Genomic DNA, 23,757 nt, shown 5'->3' on the forward strand with positions numbered 1-23,757 from the left:
TCATCATCTTCTAGCCCTCTGGTTTCATTTCCAGATTCGCTGAAAGGCTGGTCCTGACTACTGATGACACTTCAACTGCTTAAAGACTGATTTCAGAAATTAATACTGCCATCTGTTAGGCAGACTCAGTCTTGGATGTGAGTATTCTTTTTATCCTTTCAATAACTTGTGGAAAACATGCTTATATTCACTCCCAAACTGTACCAGTAACTAAATGACTAATTCAAAGACAGGATTTACTTGGTGACCAAACTCTCTTTTTGTTCTTTGATCTTGTATTGGTGCCATCCTGCTTTGCTATTTGACTTTATTCTGTCTAGATTGGTACTTATGATTTTACTGACTACTTGGACCATCTTTAAGCTTTCAAAAAATGCTCTTTATAACGTGTTTCTTATATAAAATGGAAGTCTGTATGGCTTGTTTTCCTGGTATGTCCTGGGATCTCGTGATTGAGGAAATGATGAGACAGAAACCTTTCTGAAATCAGTTCTCTCTCTAGTCGTAAGTCAGTACAGTGTGCTTTAGTGGAAAGAGCCCAGGCTTGGGAGTCAGAGGACATAATTTCCAATCCTGGATCAGCCACCTTGCCTGCTGTGTGACCTTGGGCAAGCCACTTAACTTCTCTGGGCCTTGGGTTACCTCATCTGTAAAATAGGTAATAAAACTCTGAGCCCTACTTGGGACAAGCTGATGAGCTTGTATCTACTTCAGCGCATAAAATAGTGCTTGGCACATAGTGAGTGCTTAGCAAATACCATAATTATTCGTTATTATTATTACTAGATAGAAAATGGCATCCAATGATTGATGCAAGTTTGGGGTGAAATAATAACGATTCATTTCCTTGTGGTTAGGAAGTCCTCATCTTTCTTCAGATGAGGTCCTTGCCTGTTATTCCTGGACCAGGTGATCTGCCAGAGCACACCCCTTCCTTATCTTGATGCTTTCATATCTCAGTTCAGGCTTAAGGCATCTCCAGTAATCAGAGGCAGAGTGTCCCATTGCATCAGTGATGTTCTGTAAAATCCTAGGAAGGTTCTATCCTAACCAAACTATTGCCAGGCAGATGAACACACAGTGGAGTCAGCTACTTAGACACAATTTATAAAATCTGAAACAATTATCCTGTGATCATACTCCCTATCACAAAATGACCCTTCTTGTAAATGCCTAAATCCTAAGAATCCAAGCACTAAAACTTTCCTGAGTCCCTTCAGAAGAAAACACAATTTTCATTAAAACAGAAATCCATAATTTTCTTTTCCATTCATTTTTTTTTTTGGAGTGCTTGACAATTAAGCACCCCACCATGTTATGCTGCACCTTTCTCTCAAATAAATCAATTGAAAATTAACTCTTGAGAGACATGATAACGTTTAGGCTTTTATTGTAAACTCACAGTACTCTTCCAAGCACAGTGATGTGGATATGAAGTCTTGTCAAATGCTGTCAAGTCTTCTGGACACATAGCGACTCCACAGACATGCCTCTCCCAGAGAGCCCCACTCTCCATTGGCCATTTTGGTAGGTGTTTCCATAGAGGTTTCTTGGTAAAAATATAGAGGTGGTTTACCATAGCCTTCTTACCCTCAGTACACTAGAGTTTCTGCCCTCGAATCTCTCTCATGCAGCTACTACACAGCACAGGTGAATTTTGGCTTATAACAGATTGTCTTCCACTCTCTAGCCACTGCCCAAGCTAGGAATAGAAAGGGTTTGCCTCTGCTTGACTCTCCATCACGTAGCAGATACTGGTAGAGTACTGGAAATTCTCCAGGTGTGATAATAATAACAATGGCATTTGTTAAGCTCTTACTATGTGCCAAGCATTATTCTAACATGCAGTAGGTCCAAGATAATGAGGTTATCCCACTTGGGGGTCACAGTCTTATTGCTTATTTTACAGATGAGATAACTGAGGTACAGAAGTTAAATGACTTGCCCAAGGTCAAACAAACAAATGGCAGAGCCGGGATCAGAACTCTCGCCCTCGACTTCCAAGCCCATGCTCTTTCCCCTAAGCCACACAGCTTCTCTAATCATGAGAGAGGCTGCATATAATATATACTCATAAATACCACTGATAGATTGATTTAATTGATTATGAGGTCTAAAAGAGAAGGTGCATTCTTCATGGAAAAATGTCTGAACTCTTGTTCAACTTCATCTTTCTCCACTGCATTCTATCACACCTTTATGTCATCCCATTTCTCTGTCCGTACTCCCCAGTGCAAATGTCCCCTCTAATTCCTTAAGTCGATGGATTTCTAAATCAATCCATCTCCCCAAATTTCCTCCCATTATTCCACTGCTTCTCAAGATGTCTCCTTACTTCTAGCAAATGCACCGATTAATATGTCTTTTTAAAGTAACTTTATCTTACAGAGTAGGCTGCCCTGAACCTCCCACAAATTCCTCAGGGTTTCTTTAATTTCCTGCTTGTGCCACCACTCAGGTTGCCTTCTCGATTGAATGGTAAAACCAATCGATACATCCATCAGTGGTATTTATTGAGTGCTTATTTAGTTCAGGGAACTGTATTAAGCACTGGGGAGAGGATAATGCAAAGGTCTAGTGTGAGAGCATGAATACTGGCCCAGGGTCCAGAGGTCTGTGGCCTGCTGGGAAATCAAGGGTCCGTATCCATGTGTCCGCACAGAAACTCACTGGCAGTTGAGTTTTGGCCGAGGTTGATTTGATAATGTTATTTAAGTGCTTAATGTGGGCCCAACACTTCACTAAGTTCTGGAATAGATACAAGGTAATCAGGTGGGACACAGTCCAAGTCCCACGTGGGCCTCACAGTCTCAAACTCCATTTTAAACATGCCATAACTGAGGCAAAGAAAATTGAAGTGACTTTCCAAGGGTCAGACAGCCAACAAGTGGTGGTGTTTGATTAGAACCCAGGTCCTCAGATTCCCAAGCCTGTGCTTCTTCCACTTGGCCACACTGCTTCTATCCTTATGGTCCCTCCTTAGGTTGGGGAAATCACCATACTGTTCACAGGTGTGGGATCGTTCTGTGCCCTCAGTGGCTCTGCGTTCAATTTCCCCTATTTTTCTGAGGATACCATGGGACAGACTCCAGAGGTTCATCCCCCACATTGAGCTAAGGTCTCGTAGAGGCCTCAGAACGTCTTCGCTGTGCCTTTCAATTGCCCTTTCTCTCCTTTGTCTTTTCCTGTAACTGTGGTGACCTCACCTCCATGGCGGTGGTCAACTGACTCATGAATGTCTGATTGGTCTCCTTAACCTCCTGGAGGCTCTATTCTCTTCCATTAAGGCAGTGATGTCAGTCATATTTACTGAGCAGGTACTGTGTGCAGAACATTATACTAAGCACTTGGGAGAGAACAATAGAACACTATGCCAGAAATATTCCCTGCCCACAGTGAGCTTAGAGTCAAGAGACAGAGACAGAAATCAATATAAAGAAATAAACTACTTATACATACTTGAGTGCTGAGGGGCTTGGAGGGGGGTGAATAAAGGGAGAAATTCAGGGCATGCAGAAGGGAGAGGAAGAAGAGGAAAGGAGGACTTGGCCAGGGAAGGCCTCTTGGAGGAGATGTGCCTTCTCCAAGGCGTTGAAGTCGGGGAGAGTAATTGTCTGTTGGATTTTAGGATGGAGGGGGTTCCAGGCCACAGGAAGGGCGTGGGGGGGAAGTCTGTGGCAGGACAGATGAGACTGAGGTACGATGAGAAAGTTAGCATTAGAAGAGGGAAGTGTGTGGGCTGTGTTGTACTAGGAGGGTAGCAAGGTGCAGTAGGAGGGGACAAGATGATTGAGTGCTTCAAAGCCAATGGTGAGGAGTTTCTGCTTGGTGTGGAGGAGTGGGGAAACGTCCTGAACGTTTTTGTAGAAAAATGATCTGGTCAGTAGAGTGAAGTTTGGAGTGAAGAGGGGAGAGGAGACAAGAGTCTGGGATGTCAGCAAAGAGACTGACGCAGTAATCAAGGCAGGATAGGATAAGCAGTTGTAGGAACATGGTAGCAGTTTGGCTGGAGAGGAAAGGGCAGAATTTAGCAGTCTCATGAAGGTGGAACTGACAGCACATTGTGTTGCATTGAATATGTGGGATAAAAGAGAGGGAGGATTAAAGGATAAGGCCCAGGTTACGGGCTTGTGAGAAAGGAATGGTGGTGGTACTCTCTATGGTGATAGGAAAGTCAGGAGGAGGACAGGGTTTGGGTGGGAAGACGAGGAGGTCTGCTTTGGGCATGTTGAGTGTGAGTTCACAGGTGGACATCCAAGTAGAGATGTCTTGAAGGCAGATAGAGATGAGAGACTTAAGAGAGGGAGAGAGGTGGGGGATGGAGATGTAGATTTGATTCTCATCTGAATAGAGTTGATAGTTGAAGCCATGGGAGCAAATGAGTTCTCCAAGGGCTGGGTGTAGTTGGAGAATAGAAGGTGACCGAGAAGTGAACCTTGAGGGAAACCCACAGTAGGGGGTGGCAAGTAGAGGAAAAGCCTGTGAAAGAGACTGAGAATGAATTGCCAGAAATATGGGGGAGAAGTAGGTTGATGCACATGGCCTCCTTTTTCTCCAGGAGGACACATCACTTCCAGGACTGCTTGGAATAGAATGGCCCCTTTTTTTCCTTGCTGACCTTATTACCTGGAGTGCAAACCTCTTCTACAAAGTAAGTGCCCCCGATAGGACATACAAAGACCACTGTTGGCCCTCCTTTTGGAGTCCCTTTAGGTCCTAGATTGACATCTTGGCTGACCTCCAGGGGTGCCTTGAGTCCTTGAAGGGCTCACCCCAATTTTGAATATATTTGACAGTAAACTCACTTCTGAAGACCTAGGCCTGCAGGGCTGGTGATCAGCCTGGGGTCTTGCCCATCCTCATCAGGTGATCGATTCAGGACCTGGGTCTTACTTTTCAAGATCGTGCTCATAGAGCCATGATTTTACCCTCCTGTAGAATAGGAAGGGGAGTCCATGGTTTCAGCAAGCTGGACTTTATTGCCTGATGGAGTAATCCAGCAGGCTGCCTGACCCGGGACACAGTTCGGCACTATACCCCCATCACTTCTCCCTATTCTCAGGCTACTCCATCAAGGTAGCAGCCTTATCTGGATTTGGCTAATTGTGTCCCTTCAATCTCTCTTCCTAGTTTACTTCACCCTTGTCTCTCATCTGGTCTCTCTTGTCTCTTCTCCAGTCCTTCCAGGACACAGTAAGTGCTCAATAAATATGATTGAATGATAGGGTGGGCTCCTTTCCACAGTGATTTGGTGATCACATAGGCAGAAGCAGTATGCTATAAAATACAATAGAATGCTTTCACTGTCAACATTTCAGTCTCAACAGCACTATTCATTGAATGCTTATTATGTGCAAAATACTGTGCTAAATGCTGGGAGGAAAGTTCATGAACGATACAGATAAAGGAGCAGGGCAGCCTCCAGTGACCATGGATGAGTCAAGCTGTGCCCACTGAATGACTACTCCCCAACTGGAACAGGGGCCTGGGCGGGCCATGGGAGAGAGTGGAGAGTAGATTCTCTCCAAGATGTTGGCTCCCAGAGATCGGGTGGTTCACTCTGCGGCTTTAGCTCAAAATACCCCTGGCCATCGGCTGCAGCTGCTTGTTAAGGGTCATTGTGTCCTATACATGTGCTAGAATTCTTTGAAATGACCATTCAGTCTATAGGTGTCAGGTAAGCAGTGGGCATAATATGCTGAGAAGTTCAAAAGGCTTTTGAAACCTGGGGTTGATCGAAATGGATTGTGGAAACTTGACCATTCCCTACCAATCTGACTGACTTACTTCATTTTGGATCCTTTGCAAAGTTTTCTTTTCATCTCCAGGATCTAATTATCATGTTTCTGGTCTATCCTGATTTCTCCAGTGGTCCTGCAGAAATTTATTTCCGAAGTGATGGCTGTTGTTGTTGCTCAAGGAGTCAGTTTGCTTTCCCAGACAGGAGTTGGTATCCTGGGGAACTCACTCCTCATCACACTCTACCTCACTTCGTTCCTCCTGGGTTCCAAACTGAAGCCCACAGACCTCACCATCATCCACCTGGCCCTGGTCCACACCGTGATGCTTCTTACAAGGTGGATCGTCATAGCATCAGGGATGTTGGGGCTGCAGCTTGTCCAGAATGATGCTGTATGTAAGCTCTTCATCTATGACTACAGCATCACCAGGGCCCTCTCCATCTGCACTACCTCCTCCCTGAGCGTGGTCCAGGCCATCACCATCAGTCCTAGCACCTCCTATCTGTTCCAGCTCAAGGTTCAGATCCCAAAAGCCATCTGCCCTGTCTTAGCCATCTTGTGGATTCCCAACTCACTGATAAGCACCAACCTTCTGTTCCAAATATTCGCCTCTTCCAATACAACCAACCTGGATACCAACTATTATTTGGTGCCTATAAACACACTCCTCCAGGGGTTGATTCTCACCTTCATGGCTCTCCGCCACATCCTCTCCCTGGGGCTCATGAGCTGCTGCAGTGGGTACATGGTCCTTCTCCTGCACTGACACAGGCACCAGGTCCAGCATCTTCACAACCCCAGCCAAACCCCCAAAACATCGCCAGAAAGACGAGCCACCCAGATCGTTGTGCTGCTGGTGAGCTGCTTTGTAGTTTTCTACTGTGGAGACTTTTTCTTTTCCATGTTTCTAGGGACATCCATGAAGAATAATGCTGCCCTCTCCAATGCAGCCATGTTTGTGGCCAGTGGGTATGCCACTATCAGCCCCTTTGTATTGCTCACCTGTGAAGAAGGGTCATTAGGTTCCTAGATGATTTTCTGGGGAATAGAACCCTCAAATCCCCTCAGACCACAGTGCTAACTGCCAGCCCTCTTTGATATGGAAATCCAAGTGGAGTCAAGCTAGGCACTCTGCCTAGATCTCATCTCTCTCTCTGGCAATCTCTCAATTGGGTCCTGACACTGGCCTGGAAAGCCCTCCCTTTTTGATCTGACAGACAGTTACTCTCTCCACCATCGAAGCTTTACTGAAGGCCCATCTCAACCAAGAGGCCTTCCTGTCTAAGCCCTCCTTTCTTCTTCTCTCACTGCCTTCTGCATCACCCTTGAATTTAGAGTTATTCCTTTTTTTGACCTCTCCCTCAAAACACAGCACTTTTGTACATACCTGCAATTCATTTATTTATATTAGTGACTGTCGGTCTCACCCTGTAGACTGTAAGCTCATCGTGGGCAGGGAATGTGCCTACCAACTCTGTGTATTGTCTTCTCCAAAGATTTTAATACAGTGCTCCCCACATAGGAAGCTTTCAATAAATTCAAACCATCGTTTGTTACACTGATTTTGAATTCAGTCTGGTTTAGTGCAGAACAACCGAACTCCAGGAAGAGGTGGTGGAAGGAGGAGGCTGGGTGGCAAGGTGACTTGGAATGGCATAGGTGGTGGGAGTGGCTCAGTGCTAACTTCATCAAAGTGGGAACTTAAGACCAAGGAAGACAAGAAGAAGGGGCTGTCAAGATGGAGCCAGGCATAACCTGACTGGGGGTGTAGCACTTAGTATTGCCAAGTTCTATGTTAAATACTGAGATAAATGCAAGATACGCACATCTGACACAAACTCTGTCCCACATGGAGATCACAGTATAAGGGATGGAGAGAACAGAAAGCTCACCCCCCTTTCAGAGTCCTTTTCCCCATTAAATCAAATGGGAATACCATCTCAACTAAGAATTTAACAGGCCTAAAAGGTGTCGGGGTGTCCTGAGTAATTCTTATATTTTTGTCTTTCTCTCGCTACTTTCATGATTTTTAACCTAGTGAGTGTGGGAATGAACAAGGTAAAAACATGTGAATGGGACAGGGAGGGGCAGATGGACAGACAGTAGACACCAAAAAATACCTTCTAGATTGTGAGCTCCTTATGGGCAGGAAATGTATCTACCAACTTCATTGTACCGGACTCTCCCAAGCGCTCAAAACAGCCGTGCCATATCTTTGCTGGGCAAGACAAGTTAAATGAAGAAAATACAGGAAAGATGTAATCTCAACTGATTCTGTTATTCAGAGGAGAGAAAATTAGGTCCACACAGACCTAATTCATGATGACTGTTGGGAGAGCCAGCCTAGTGATCTTGGAATGCTGGAATGAACTCAGCATGTTTAGGACTGAGCTCTTTATCTTCCCTCCCAAACCCTGTCCTCTACCTGACTTGCATGTCACCCTCCTCATAAATCTCCAGGGGTTGCCTCTCAACCATCGCATGAAGCAAAAATTCCTCACTCTTGGCTTCAAAGCTCTCTGTCCCCTTGTCCCCTCCTACCTCACCTCCCTTCCCTCTTCCTACAGCCCACCTGGTACACTTGACTCCACTGGGGCGGCTAACCCCCTCACTCGGCCTCGTTCTCGCCCATCCCCCCGTCTACCCCTGGCCCACGTCTTGCCACTGACCCAGAATGCCCTCCCTTCTCAAATCCACCCAATTAACTCTCTTCCCCTCTTCAAAGCCCTACTGAGAGCCCACCTCCTCCAGGGGGCCTTCCCAGATTGAACCATTCCTTTACATCTGCCCCTTCTCCCCTCGCCATTCCCCCTACCTCTACTCTACTCCTTCCTCCTCCACACAGCACTCGTATACATTTGTGCATATTATTCATTACTCTATTCATTTTATTAATGATATGTATATATCGAGGATTCTAACAATTTTGATGGTACCGATGCCTGACTAGTTGGTTTTTTTGCTATATTTCTCACTCTTTTAGATTGTGAGCTCCTTGATGGGCAGGAATTGTCTCCAGCTGTTGCCGAACTGTACATTCCAAGTGCTTAGTACTGTACTCTGCACACAGTAGGCGCTCAATAAATATGATTGAATGAATGAATAAAAATATTATAGTTTGATGGCTTTGGTGTTTGTGATCACTTATTGACACACACAAAAAAATAGTGTTTTTTAATGTGTTTTCCTTGTGCCAGGCACTGTATTAAGCAGTGGGGTTGATATAAAAAGATCCAGCTGGACAGAGTCCATGTAACCCATGGGGCTTACAGGTCTAACCCCTATTTTACAGCTGAGGAAGCTGAGGTACAGAGAAGTTAAGTGCCTTGCCCAGGGTCAGTCAGCAGACAAGTGGTGGGGCCATGATTAGAATCCAGCACCGCTATTCCCAAGCCTGGGATCTTTCCACTAGGCCAGACTACTTCCCGATGTTGATGTTGAGTGTGGTTCAGGCATTATAATAACAGAACTGCTCAAGGAGTCGGATGAGTCACTTGTGGAAGGACCATGTCCCACAACCATAGGGAAGTTTGGACTCAGCTACCCTTCTGTGGATCTTCAGGTGGGCTAGAACTGTTTTACTTCATGCTCCTCTACTTCATTCCTCATTATCTCTCGAATGAATAGGAATATATTCTCTCTCTTTTTAAATCTCCATAAACACCCCCACACACACACACAAACACATGTATCTCTCTTCATTAGGGATACACTGTTACATGTATGTTTATATACATGTTCACTTATCTCTATCCCTTTGAGATATCGCTAGGCAAGTGTAAATCAATGAGTGCATTAATAATGTTAGTATAATAGAAGTGTATATCTGCGTGGTGAGAAAATAGAGAATCAGTGTCTCAGATCTGCTGTGCTAACTGATTGCAAGTTCCACACTCTGTTAATCAGCCCATCAGTGGTACTTACTGAATGCTTATACATGTGAAGGGGAGTTCCCTAGTGGAAAGAGGCTAGTCCTGGGAATCAGAGGACCATGATTCTAACCCTGGTCCTGCCATTTTCCTGCTGTGTGACCTTGGACAAGTAACTTAACTTCTATGTGCCTCAGTTTCCACACCTGTGAAAGGAGGATTCAATAGCTGGATTCCCTCCTGTTTAGAATGCAGGCACCATAAGACTTATGGGCTGTGTCTGATCTTGTATCCACCCCAGCACTTAATGAAGTACCTGGGACTTAGAAAGAGCATAACAGATAGCACGATAATTATCATTAGTATTAGTGCTGTTATAATTATGATGTTCATTATTATTATAATTTGGTTCAGGAAGCCAGAAGAACAACGGCCCTGCTGTGTCGGGCTGATTGTTTTATTGCACCGACACAGGTGGTTTCTTGACACTGGGGACTCCCCATCTCCTGTTCATGCTTGCAATGTCAGGATCCTGCTAGTGAAAAGGAAATCACTGGCCTGGAGGGAGATGAGCACATGAAACCCTTCCCTATAAACACCCACCTGACCACCACCCAGGGACAAGAGAAACTTGGGTCTGGAATCAAATGGCAGCACGGTGAGTTTCTCCTTCTTGCTTATTCTATGGTCAGACAGGAGAGGAGATCATCTTTTTTCGTGAGCCAAAGGGTTCATGGGGACCTGGACCTGGAGAGGACTGGTCAACAAAATCAGTAGGTAACATGACTGTTAGAAGTGGCCGTTCCCCTAAAGCCTGACAATTCATTCATTCAATAGTATTTATTGAGCACTTACTATGTGCAGAGCATTGTACTAAGCGCTTGGAACATACAATTCAGCAACAGATAGAGACAATCCCTGCCAAAAATTGGACAATTACACTACCCTGGTTCCCTCGCCAGACCAAGGCAGGTATCTCATCCTTCCTTGGTTCCTCTACCCTCTATCAGATAGGCTGGCTGTACTGAGAGAGCCACCTGCTTCTGATTCTATCCTCAGTCACTTTCTGCATCATTTTCCTGCCTCCCAGCTGCATATCTGGCACAGGCTTCTCCCTCTCAGATTTGGGGACCTGTCAGCAGAGAGCCAGCACTCTTCCCAGGACACCCGTGCCCCCCCATATTTTCAGCACGTCTCTCCAATTTGTGGTTGAGACAAACCCTTTCTCACTTCTCCCTGTCCCTCTGCTCTGCTCCCAGAGCTGCAGGGACATTTCTGCTGGGGCTGGCCACAGGCTGGGCAGGGGAGAAGCAGCCTGGCTCAGTGGAAAGAGTACGGGCTTTGGAGTCAGAGCTCATGGGTTCGAATCCCAGCTCTGCCACTTGTCATCTGTGTGACTGTGGGCAAGTCACTTAATGAAGCAGCGTGGCTCAGTGGAAAGAGCCTGGGCTTCGGAGTCAGAGGTCATGGGTTCGATTTCTGGCTCTGCCACTTGTCAGCTGTGTGACTGTGGGCAAGTCACTTAACTTCTCTGTGCCTCAGTTACCTCATCTGTAAAATGGGGATTAACTGTGAGCCTCCCATGGGAGAATCTGATTACCCTGTATCTACCCCAGCGCTTCGAACAGTGCTCTGCACATAGTAAGTGCTTAACAAATACCAACATTATTATTCTCGGTACCTCAGTTACCTCAACTGGAAAATGGGGATTAATTGTGAGCCTCTCGTGGGACAACCTGATTACCTTGTATCTGCCCCAGCGCTTAGAACAGTGCTCTGCACATAGTAAGCACTTAACAAATACCAACATTATTATGGGTTTGAGGGCCACTAGACTGGGTCTTTTCCTGAAATTAACAGGTTACTGCAGCCGTTCTCTCTTCTCTCTCAACCCCTGATTGAAAGGCAAACCCTGTCCCTCAAACACTCTAACACAGACATGGATTCACCAACACACACACACACACACACACATGACACCAACATACGCACGCACATAGACAAATATATCCCTAGGACTCTGGCAAGCCAATTACATTCTCATTTCACCTACCACCAAAAACAATCTGGTCCCTCAACAGTTCACTGGACTAAACTATTCCCAAATCTCCATAAGAATGATTTAATTCTTTATGCTCTTAATATTTGCATTTAGGCTTTTAATAGATTCAAACAGTCATTCAGGTTGCTGTTTTATCTTAATCCACTCTCCCTCTTTCCTTCTCCCCTCTTTACCCTGGGCTCCAGCAGGCATGGGTTATCATCACTAATTTTCCTTAAACCCAGTTCATTCCAAGTCCTAGTTGCTTACAACGTCTGTTGAATCCTCAGTGAGTATCAGTTTTAAAGGATTCTGATTCCTCCTGTAGATCTGCTCCTGCATATAATAACTTCCTAGGGTCATGAAGCCATCTCCCTAAAAAAGACTTCCTCTATACTTTAGACTGCACTCAAAATGAGTTCATTTAACTTTAACAAATTCTTTGGCAATCTGGTCTCACCACAGCCTGGTCATCCTGTCTCTGTTCATCATCTTCTAGCCCACTGGTTTCATTTCCAGATTTACTGAAAGGCTCATCCTGGCTACTGGTGACACTTCAACTGCTTAAAGAGTAATTTCACAAATTAATATTGCCATGTGGTAGGCAGACCGAGTCTTGGATGTGGGTGTTCTTTTTATCCTTTTAATAATTTCTTTAAAATATACATAAATTCACTCCTGAACAGTGCTAAGACGTACAAGACTAATTCAAAGACAACATTTACTTTGCGACCAAACTCTCTTTTTGTTTTTTGATCTTGTATTGGTGCAGTCGTGCTTTGTTATATAACTTTATTCAGTCTAGATTGGGAAGCAGCGTGGCTCAGTGGAAAGAGCCTGGGTTTCGGAGTCAGAGGTCATGGGCTCAACTCCCAACTCTGCCACTTGTCAGCTGTGTGACTGTGGGCAAGTTACTTAAATTCTCTGTGCCTCAGTTACCTATCTGTAAAATGGGGATTAACTGTGAACCTCATGTGGGGCAACCTGATTACCCTGTATCTACCCCAGCATTTAGAACAATGCTTTGCACATAGTAAGCGCTTAACAAATAGAATTATTATTATTATCATTTCTTATGATAATACTAATAATGATATTTGTTAAGCACTTACTATGTGCAGAGTGCTGCTCTATGTCCTGGGGTAGATAGAGGGTGATCAGATTGTCCCACATGGGGCTCATATTTTTTAATCCCCATTTTTACAGATGAGGTAACTGAGGCCCAGAGAAGTTAAGTGACTTGCCCAACGCCACACAGCAGATAGGTGGAGGAGTTGGGATTAGAGCTCATGACCTCTGACTCCCAGGTCTGTGCTCTTTCAGCTAGACCACGCTGCTTCTGTTTTATTTACTACTTGGACCATCTTTAAGCTTTCACAAAATGCTCTTTAAATCGTGCTTTTCTATAAACTGAAAGTCTGTATGGCTTGTTTTCCTAGTTTGCCCTGGGGGCTTGTGATTGAGTACATGGTGGGACAAAAAAACTTTACAAGATCAGTTCTCTCTCTATTCATAAATCAATACAGTGTGGTTTGGTGGTAAGACACCCGGCTTGAGAGTCAGAGAACATGGGTTCAAATCCTGGCTCCGCTACCTTATCCTCTGTGTGACCTTGGGCAAGCTACTTAACGTGCCTGGGGCTCAGTTAAGTCATCTGTAAAATGGGGATTAAGTCTGTGAGTCCCACGTGGGACAACCTTATTAGCTTGTATCTACTCCAGCGCATAGAATAGTGCTTGGCACATAGTAAGTGCTTAACAAATACCATTACTATTAATTGGTAGTAGTATTAGATAGAAAATGGCATCCAATGATTCATGCCAGTTTGTGGTGAAATAATAACAATTAATAATTATGGTACTTACCTTAGCATGGCGGTGGAGAATGAGCACCAAGTGTTCAGTGGATGGTGATGGCTCTTTGGTTTTCCGGAGCCATGTTATACTTCTGCAAAGGATTTAGAAGGTGAAGAGCTCCAAATAATGAGTCAATCCAAATAATGAGTCAAGGTCCTGGGGCTACTTCTCTTCTACTTCTCTCTTTTCTCCCTTCTGGACTCTTTTGTCTCTAGCCTGGAAGGATATGATAAAAGTGGGTTCTTCTCCACAATGTCATGGTCTGCATCTTGGCAGAAGAGGTTTGCTATAACATGTGCACTAACCCTTTCATGTCCAGCAATTCAACACCCTACACAATTCCACTTTATTCTCCCTTTTTATTTAGAGAGATAAATATTTTGCCAATAGTGTCTATGTACCTGACCCTGCTGGGGATATATCTGCCTAACAATACTTTGGTTAGGAGTGAACCTTCCTAGGATTTTACAGAATGTCAGGGATTGCAGTGGGGCAATCTGACTTGAGACAGTCCCAGCTAGGTCATCACCTGAGCCGCCAACAGTTTGAGCTGGGATGAAGAGAGAGAGAGAAAACTCAGAATCCCACGGACACTTTCAATACAGTTGACACTAGGATTACTCTTCACCAACGAACCTTCATTTTTTCTGCCTCAATTTTCAGAGATCTGCATGGGACAGTGCCTGGATCTGGGATCAAGACTTTAAGTGAATGTATGTAACTTTTCCCCAGCAACCACCCTGAGAGTCCAGTCTCATTTCCAATCTTGAGGTAAACAAGCAATCCATCATTCACATTTACTGAGCCCTTATTTTGGGCAGAGCACTCTATAAGTGCTTGTCTCATCTTACGTTGGCTAGTCATTTCTGACCCATAGTTATTCCATCGACACATCTCTCCCAGAACGCCCCACCTCCATCTGTAATCATTCTAGTAGTGTTTACATTGAGTTTTCTTGGTAGAAATATGGAAGTGGTTTACCACTGCCTTCCTTGGTGCAGTAAACCTGAGTGTCTGCCCTTGACTCTTGCCCATGTACTGCTGCCCAGAATAGGGGAGTTTTGACTTGTAGCATATTGTCTTCCCCTAGCTAGCCACTGCCTAAGCTAGGAATGGAATGGGGTATGTTTCTGCTTGCCTCTCCCTCCCATAGAAGAGATAGGTAGAGTACTGGAAACTCTCCAGGTGATATCCTGAGAGGGGGCTAAGTGTTTAGGAGAGTGTAACATAAAGGTTGGTAGACACGTTCCCTGCCCTCCATGAGCTTATGGTCTGGAGGGGGAGACAGGCATTAATATAAATAAATGAATAAATAAATGAATTATGGGTTTGTACAACTAGGCTTTGGGGCTGAGGAGTGAATAAAGGGTGAACATCCAAGTGCAAGAATGTTGCGGAAAGGAGTGAGTCCAGTACTCCACCTTCCATAATTAATGCCAAAGCCCTGCATCAGAAATTAATTACTGGGAGTATCTCACCCCACCCTCATGCACCCAATCTCCAAATCCCCAACTGGCCACTTGGATCTGAACCTTCAGTAGTGACATTCATGACATCAGCGGGCTGTGGATCGAGCCCTATGGATATACAGGGCTTTATTGCCTACTGACAAGAAATGTTCTATCAGTAGACCTTGCAGACTGCTATCCCAGCAAGCAGCCTGGACTTTTATCACATCCACTCACCATGCCCCCAAGTTACTTAACCAAGATAGTGGACCTATCTGGATGTGGCTAGCTTTATCTCCACAATCTGTTCAACTGAGCAACTTCTCTCTTGTCTCTTCTCTGATCTCTCTTCATTTATCTGGTACTTCTAGCTTACAGTAAGTTCCATTCCACAATGATCTGGTCCACACATTGATAGAAGCAGTTTGCTATAATGTTTGCATTAAACCTTTCACTCTCAACATTTCCCTATCCACAGCTCTCTCCTTTATATCTCTCTCTCTCTCTCTCTCTCTCTCTCTCTCTCTTTCCTAGAGCTATATATCTTATATTGAGAGAGAGAGACTACAGTAGCCCACAGGCTCTAGCAGCTAGGGTCTCCACCTCAGTACTTTCTGTCTCAGTTGTCAGAGTTCTTTATTGATTGGGGTCTGGCTTTGAGATTAAGTCTTTGAGTGAAATGTACATGAGTTTTACCCAGCTGCAATGCTTATAATACACTCTGAATTCCAATCTCGATCTAATACTCCTGCTTCTGTATTGAACACAAGATCAAAGAATTAGGGATACTAAATGGAGGAGTGTTTCACCCTACACTCTCACACCCATCAAACCAATCCCAAACTGGCTGCTTGGGGATGAGCATGTGAGTCAACAGTAGTAAGTAGGATATGGGTGAGAGTGGGAGATAAGGGTGTGTGGCTTCTGGTAGTGAAATTGTGCCCCAGTGAATTGGTCTCATGAGGTTACGGTTGGATTAATCTCTAACTGTGCTCAAGCTGTTATTCATTCATTCAATCAATCATATTTAGTGAGTACTCTCTGTGTTCAGAGCACTTTACTAAGCACTTGGGAAAGTACAACAATAAATTGTCACATTCCCTGTCCACAACAAGCTTACAGTCTAGAGGGGCAGAGACAGACATCAATACAAATAAATAAAATTATAGAGATGTACATAAGTGCTGTGGGCCTGGGTCGGGGGAAGAGCAAAGGGAACAAGTCAGGACGATGCAGAAAGGAGTGGGAGATGAGGCAAAGTGGAGCTTTGTCTGGGAAATCCTCTTGGGGGAGATGCGTCTTTAATAGGCCTAAAAGTGGGTGGGGAGAGTAATTGTCTGTTTTGAGGAGAGAGGGCATTCCAGGCCACAGGCAGGACATGCGCTAGGTGTTAATAGTGAGACAGGTTGAAATCGAGTCACAGTTAGATTAGCAGTAGAAGAGCAAAGTGCGTGGGCTCGGTTGTAGAAGGATAGAAATGATGTGAAGTGGGGGGGGGGCAAGGTGATGGAATGCTTTAAAGCCAGTGGTGAGGAGTTTTTGTTTGATAAGCAGATGGACTGGAGTTTTTGTTTGATAAGGAGATGGATTGACAACCACTGGATTTTTTTTCAGGAGGGCAGTGAAGTGTCTTGAACGTTTTTGTAAAACTATGATCTGAATGGCAGAGTAAAGAATGAACTGTTGGCAAGAGAGATAAGAGGCTTGGAGATCAGCATGGTGGTTGATGCAATAATACAAGCAGGGTAGGATGAGTGATTGCATTAACATGGTAGCAGTTCTGATGGGGAGGAAAGTTCAGATTTTAGCGATTTTGTGAAGGTGGGACCGACAGGATTTGGTGACAGGTTGAAAGGATGGGTCGAATGAGAGAGTGGAATCTAGGATAGCACTAGGTAATGGCGTTTTGAGACAGGAAGGATGATGTCTACAGTGATGGGAAAGTCAGGGGGAGGAGAAGGTTTGGGTGGGAAGATAAAGACCTCTGTTTTCGACAAGTTAAGTTTGGGGTGACTGGAGGGCATTCAGGTAGAGATGTCTTGAAGGCAGGAGGAGATGTGACAGTGGAGAGAGGGTGAGAGATCAGGGCTAGAGATGTAGATTTGGGGATAATCTGAATAGTCACTGAAGCCATGGCAGTAAATGAGTTCTCCAAGGGAGTGGGTTTAGATAGAAACAGAAGGGGATAGAAATAGAAGGGGATCCAAACTGAACCTTGAGGGACCCTCATATTTAAGATGTGGGAGGCCAAAGAGGAGCCCACGAAGGAGCTCCACCATCAAATTATCCACAAATGTCACCACAGTATCATTTCTCTAGTCACGCTCAAATTGCTTAAGCCACTGTATTAAGCTCTGGGCTGGATACAAGTCAATCAGGTTGTTTTCATTCATTCATTCAATAATATTTATTGAGCGCTTACTATGTGCAGAGCATTGTACTAAGTGCTTGGAATGTACAGTTCCGCATCAGATAGAGACAATCCCTGCCCATTGACGGACTTACAATGGGGCTCACAGTCTCAATTCCCATTTTACAGATGAGGTAAATGAGGTAGAGAAGTAAAGTGACTTGTCCAAGGTCACACAGCAGATTTTTGACGGAGCTGGGATTAGAATCCATGACCTTCTGACTCCCAGGCTGGGTGCTCTATCCACTACACCAAGCAGCTTCTCACTCCACCATGCTGCAAATCAATTGCCTCTCCTCCCCATGATCTAGTCCCATGGCCCATTGCACCCCACTACAAGATTCTGAGCAAATCCCATGCAGGGTCTCTGATCCTTAAAACTCACATTTTAGGTCAGTAAAGACCCACCCAACAATTATATAAAATAAGTCAACAAAGAAAGAAAAATATCTCTTTTCAATGGTATTGGTAAAGCATTCATTGGGTGTGGTGCCAAGCACCATTCTAAGCTTTGCTGTAGGTACGGGTTAGATAGGCCCTATGCCAAATGGGGCTCCCAATCAAGTGGGACCAAGATCAGTAGTGCATCCCCATTTTTGCTGTTGAGGAAACTGAGGCACAGAAAATTTAAGCGACTGACCAAGGTCACGCAGCAGGCAAATGGCAGAGCCATGAGCAGAACCCAGGTCCTCTGGCTCCCAGGCCCATGCTTTATCATTGTGGCAACAAGACTTCCTTATGGTTTTGAAATCCCCATCTTTCTCCAGGTGATGCCAATGCCCATTATTCCTGGACCAGGTGATCTGCCGGGTGTACATGGCTTTGCCTGAAGTTTTCACATTCCAGCTCAGGTCAAAGATGGCTCTAATGATCATTTAGATGAAGCCATCTGCTAAGGCAGAGTGTCCCATTGCCCTCCCTGATGTTCTTTGAAATCCCAAGAAGGCACAATCCTAAACCATTGATTTCTAGGAAGAAAAATAACCAGGGGGTTCAGCTACCGAGACTAAGTGGTAAAATCTGAAATAATTTTATTCTGATCATACTTAGTATCAGAACATTACCCTTCTTTTGCTATTCCTAGAATTTCATAAGCCTGAGGCCTAAAGATGAACTGAGTGCAGGGGATAAAATGCATAGATGGGAGGGAGCCCTGGGGTTATGAGGGTGGGGCAGCCATCAGTGATGTCGGAGGGTTCCCACTTCTGCTGCTGTAGTTTGGCCCTTTCTGGGGCTTGAGCAGGGCCCGACAGGAGCCAGAGTTGAGACTTGAGAAGATTCTCTCCTAGGCGGCGGGACCCAGAGGTCAGGTTGATCACTGAGGGGTTGGGGCTCAGACTGCTCCTAATGCAAGGTTGCAGCTGCCATACAGCACAGGTCTTCAAATGACTCTTTTGATTTCCAAATGACCTCTCAAGCAATTATTTTGGTCCCCTTTGAAGCTAAGTCCTTTGAATAAGGGAATCAAAGCCTTAATGTGGCAGCAGGGTTTATGTGCACTGATGAAGTTGAGAACTATGCCATAATGGAAAGGTCAGAGCCGAAGCACTGAAGTTGATTCACCTGTGCTGGGCAGCAGGGGCATGGGAGTCAAAGGCAGATGATCAGATGATCAAAGCATTGATCAAAGACAACGGCAGACATTCAGTTTTTACTGCGTGGAAGAAGGCAACCATAGAAGTAGAGTGGTGTAGAGCACTGGCCTGGAGGTCAGAAGGTCGTGGGTTCTAATCCCTGCTCTGCCACTTGTCTGCTGGGTGACCTGGGGCAAGTAGTTTTACTTCTCTGGGACTCTGTTACTTTATCTGTAACATGGGGAATTGACACTGTGAGCCCACATGCGCAGGGGCTGTGTCCAACTCAATTTGCTCATATCCACTCCAGAGCTTAGACGAGTGCCTGGCACATACTAAGCGTTTAAGAAATACCATCATTAATTAAACCACTTCCATATCTTTAACAAGAAAACTCTATGGATACACACACCAGAACGACTTGATGAACGGAGATGGGACATTCTGAGGAGGGTGTGTCTCCAGGGAGTGGCTAAGGTTCAGAAACAACTCCACAGCATTTGAAGAAGAAGAAAGGAGAAGGAAGCCAAATTCCACTCCCTAATTTCTTAAATGTGGTAATGGAAAAAGGCTCAGTATCCGTCTAAATTTTACTTGGCATATTTTGTCTTAAAAGCTAAATGAGTGAGGCACATTCTGGGTGAGTAATAGGATCACCTCAACTCTTTCCCCAACCAAAATGGGGAGTCATTTTTTGAAGAGATTGCACGCCCGAAAATGTTGACTGCATCCTACAACCCTCAGGTTTCTCCCTTTCGGGAAGGGCCCAGAATCTGGGGTCCTATCAAGTGAATCTCAATTCCTCCATCCCTTAGACCAACACTACCATCCACTGGCTGGCAAAATAAGCACCCCCAATCCTTAAGTGGATCATCTGAAGCTCTGCTAGTCATCTTCCCTCCTTGGATGCACTAAGCCTGGAGGAGCCCGCTCTTCCCACTACCCTTTAGCTGTCGAGGCAGATTTGTTCCTTGTACTTCTGAAGAGCTAAATGAAATACTACTCCAGCTGTACAAAAACATTATTTTCTAATACTTAAATTGAAAGGATCTTTACCAAAAGAATTGGCCAATACAAAATAATTCCTATAGAAAATGTCTTGGCCTTTCCTCACCATCATTAGTAGTTTTTCTTGCATGCTTACTATGTGCAGAGCACTGTACTAAGCACTTGGCAGTGTATAATACAAGAAAGGTTGCAATACATTCCCTGCTCACAATGAGCTTATATCTCATTTCCCTTCCCAAGGACCCTACGTTTCATGTATGCATAGTGCTCTCTGGTCCTTGCCGCCCAGACTCCTCAAGGAATCCCAGGTCTCAAGTCCACCCTCTCATGATTCTTCTGTCAGGATATTCTGAGACCAGGGCAAAAGGCCTTCAGGTTCATATGATCTCTTTCTTGCCCCTCTGATAGTTGCCTGACTCCTCAGGGCTCTTAATCTCTTAACCATTTCTCCTATTCTCTGTCTCCCCAGGATTGCTCATTCCCATCTCTAACTCAAAATGCTTGAGGGGCATACGAATTTATCAGACCTTTTCTCTTGTCTCAGTTTTCCTCTGAGATGGCTCTTACCATTTTATTCATTCATTCATTCAATAGTATTTATTGAGCGCTTACTATGTGCAAAGCACTGTACTAAGCACTTGGAATGAACAAGTCGGCAACAGATAGAGACAGTCCTTGCCGTTTGACGGCCTTACAGTCTAATCGGGGGAGACAGACAGACAAGAACAATGGCAATAAATAGAGTCAAGGGGAAGAACATCTCGTATAAACAATGGCAACTAAATAGAATCAAGGCGATGTACATTTCATTAACAAAATGAATAGGGCAATGAAAATGCATACAGTTGAGCAGACGACTACAGTGCTGAGGGGATGGGAAGGGAGAGGGGGAGGAGCAGAGGGAAATGGGGGGAAAAGAGGGTTAAGCTGCAGAGAGGTGAAGGGGGGGTGGTAAAGGGAGTAGAGGGAGAAGAGGAGCTCAGTCTGGGAAGGCCTCTTGGAGGAGGTCAGTTTTAAGTAGGGTTTTCAAGAGGGGTAGAGTATCAGTTTGGTGGAGGTGAGGAGGGAGGGCGTTCCAGGACCGCGGGAGGACATGGCCCAGGGGTCGACGGCGGGATAGGCGAGACCGAGGGATGGTGAGGAGGTGGGCGGGAGAGGAGCCGAACGTACGGGGCAGGCGGTAGAAAGAGAGAAGGGAGGAGAGGTAGGAAGGGGCAAGGTCAAGTCGGACCTTGAAGCCTAGAGTGAGGAGTTTTTGTTTGGAGCGGAGGTTGATAGGCAACTACTGGAGTTGTTTAAGAAGGGGAGTGACATACCTAGATCGTTTCTGCAGGAAGATGAGCCGGGCAGCGGAGTGAAGAATAGACTGGAGCGGGGCGAGAGAGGAGGAAGGGAGATCAGAGAGAAGGCTGACACAGTAGTCTAGCCGGTATATAACGAGAGCCCGTAGCAGTAATGTAGCTGTTTGGGTGGAGAGGAAAGCGCGGATCTTGGCGATATTGTAAAGGTGAAACCAGCAGGTCTGGGTAACGGATAGGATGTGTGCGGTGAACGAGAGAGACGAGTCAAGGATGACACCGAGATTGCGGGCCTGAGAGACGGGAAGGATGGTCGTGCCATCCACGGTGATAGGGAAGTCTGGGAGAGGACTGGGTTTGGGAGGGAAGATGAGGAGCTCAGTCTTGCTCATGTTGAGTTTTAGGTGGCGGGCAGACATCCAGGTGGAAACATCCTGGAGGCAGGAGGAGATGCGAGCCTGATGGGAGGGGGAGAGGACAGGGGCGGAGATGTAGATCTGTGTGTCATCTGCGTAGAGATGGTAGTCAAAGCCGTGAGAGCGAATGAGTTCACCAAGGGAGTGAGTGTAAATGGAGAACAGAAGAGGGCCAAGAACTGACCCTTGAGGAACTCCAACAGTTAAAGGATGGGAGGGGGAGGAGGCGCCAGCGAAGGATACCGAGAATGACCGGCCAGAGAGGTAAGAAGTTATGTCTCACCTCTTCCCTTTAATTGAAATCCATTACCTGTCCCTCAGGGAGGAAGTCATCAGGAGTGAGTTTCTATCAGTTCTAACAAGTTCTGATAGTTTGCCCCTCTCATCACTTCGTGTGAGATTAGTCTGAGTGACTGTCTCAGCCTGGCCACACCAGTGCAGTCTGTAAGAAAAGAGAAGCAGCGTGGCTCAGTGGAAAGAGCACGGGCTTTGGAGTCAGGGCTCATGAGTTCGAATCCCAGCTCCGCCACTTGTCGGCTGTGTGACTGTGGGCAAGTCACTTAACTTCTCTGTGCCTCAGTTCCCTCATCTGTAAAATGGGGATTAAGATTGTGAGCCCCACGTGGGACAACCTGATTCCCCTATGTCTACCCCAGCGCTCAGAACAGTGCTCGGCACATAGTCAGCACTTAACAAATACCAACATTAAGAAGATTTAGGCCCACGAGGCCCATGGAAAAATCACTCTTTCCTAGTGGGTAAGACAACATGCCACCTGTTAAGGGGAAATTAAGTCCTACTCATTGGCTGGAGTTGGATGAAACATGTAGATTTAGATTTTCATAGGGCCTCTTATAACAACGGTTTACATGCAAATGGATTCTGCCATAACTGTGTAAATGTTACCATTCCCTGACAGTGGATGAAATACTCATTTCTTTCTGGATCCTTTGCTAATTTTCTTTCAGTTCCAGGAATGAAATTCTCACAATCTCTGGCCTATCCTTCTTCCTCCAGTGTTGCTGCAGATATTTGGATGAGGAAGCGATGAACACTGATGTAGCTCAGGAAGTCTTTTTCCTCTCCCAGACTGGAGTAGGTATCATGGGAAACTCCCGTCTCAACATGCTTTACCTCTCCTCGTTGCTCCTGGGTTCCAAACCAAAGCCCACAGACCTGGTCATCATTCACTTAGCTCTAGTCCACACCACGATGCTCCTTGCAAGGTGGATAACCAGAACTGCAGGAATCCTGGGGCTGCGGCTTTTACAGACCAGTGCTGAATGTAAGTCATTTGCCTATGTCTACCGCATCACCCGGGGTCTCTCCTTCTGCACAACCTCCTTCCTGAGCATGCTCCAGGCCATCACCATCAGTCCTATTACCTCCTATCTGTTCCAGCTCAAGGCTCAGATAAAAAACTTCATCCTCTCGGTCTTAGCCATCTTGTGGATTCCCAACCTGCTGATAAGCACCAACCTTTTGTACCAAGTGGTTGCTTCACATAATGCAACCTCCACTGAGAGCAATTGTTACGCCGTGCCCATAAGGACTCTCCTCCAGGGGCTGATTCTCATCCCGATGGCTCTCTGTGGCATCCTCTCCCAGGGGCTAATGAGCTGCTCCAGTGGCTACGTGGTCGTGCTCCTGCATCGACACAAGCATCAGGTCCAGTATTTCCACAGTATCAGCCAAGCCCCTAAAACATCACCAGAGAGACGAGCCACTGAGATCATTCTGTTGCTTGTGAGGTGCTTTGTAGTCTTTTACTGTGGAGACTTTTTCCTTTCCCTGTTTCTAGAGATATCCATGAAGAATAATGCCACCCTCTTGAATATTAGCATGTTTGTGGTCAGTGGGTATGCCACTGTCAGCTCTTTTGCTCACTTGTGACACAAGAGTCATCAACTTCTGAAGCAATTTTCTGGGTAATGATACCCCAAGATCTTCTCAGACCATGACTCTATCTGTAAATCCCCTTTGATATGGGAACCCAGTGATGATCTTGTGTTTCGAACAAGGGAGACCATGGTAGAGCAATATCACCTTTAAACCAAGGATGTTCCTAGCCATAGTCCCTGGAGATAATCAGGGTT

At 45.5% G+C, this 23,757-nt stretch overlaps 1 protein-coding gene and 2 pseudogenes across 1 annotated transcript; all 3 read left to right on the forward strand.

The window, feature by feature from the left end:
- Positions 5,899 to 6,414, forward strand: ORNANAV1R-PS4002 (vomeronasal 1 receptor ornAnaV1R-ps4002 pseudogene; annotated as a pseudogene).
- Positions 6,433 to 6,771, forward strand: ORNANAV1R-PS3226 (vomeronasal 1 receptor ornAnaV1R-ps3226 pseudogene; annotated as a pseudogene).
- Positions 22,709 to 23,554, forward strand: ORNANAV1R3093 (vomeronasal 1 receptor ornAnaV1R3093). The gene has a single exon (NM_001253485.1). It carries the CDS (start codon positions 22,709 to 22,711, stop codon positions 23,552 to 23,554), a length of 846 nt encoding a protein of 281 aa, NP_001240414.1.
- The last annotated feature ends 203 nt before the right edge of the window (positions 23,555 to 23,757 follow it).

This window comes from Ornithorhynchus anatinus, chromosome 8 (assembly GCF_004115215.2).
Source record: "Ornithorhynchus anatinus isolate Pmale09 chromosome 8, mOrnAna1.pri.v4, whole genome shotgun sequence".
NCBI classification, from domain to species: domain Eukaryota; kingdom Metazoa; phylum Chordata; class Mammalia; order Monotremata; family Ornithorhynchidae; genus Ornithorhynchus; species Ornithorhynchus anatinus.

Bases quoted from the DNA above. Each gene is read 5' to 3' on its own strand.
- ORNANAV1R3093 (NM_001253485.1), top strand. From the start codon at position 22,709: ATGAACACTGATGTAGCTCAGGAAGTCTTTTTCCTCTCCCAGACTGGA.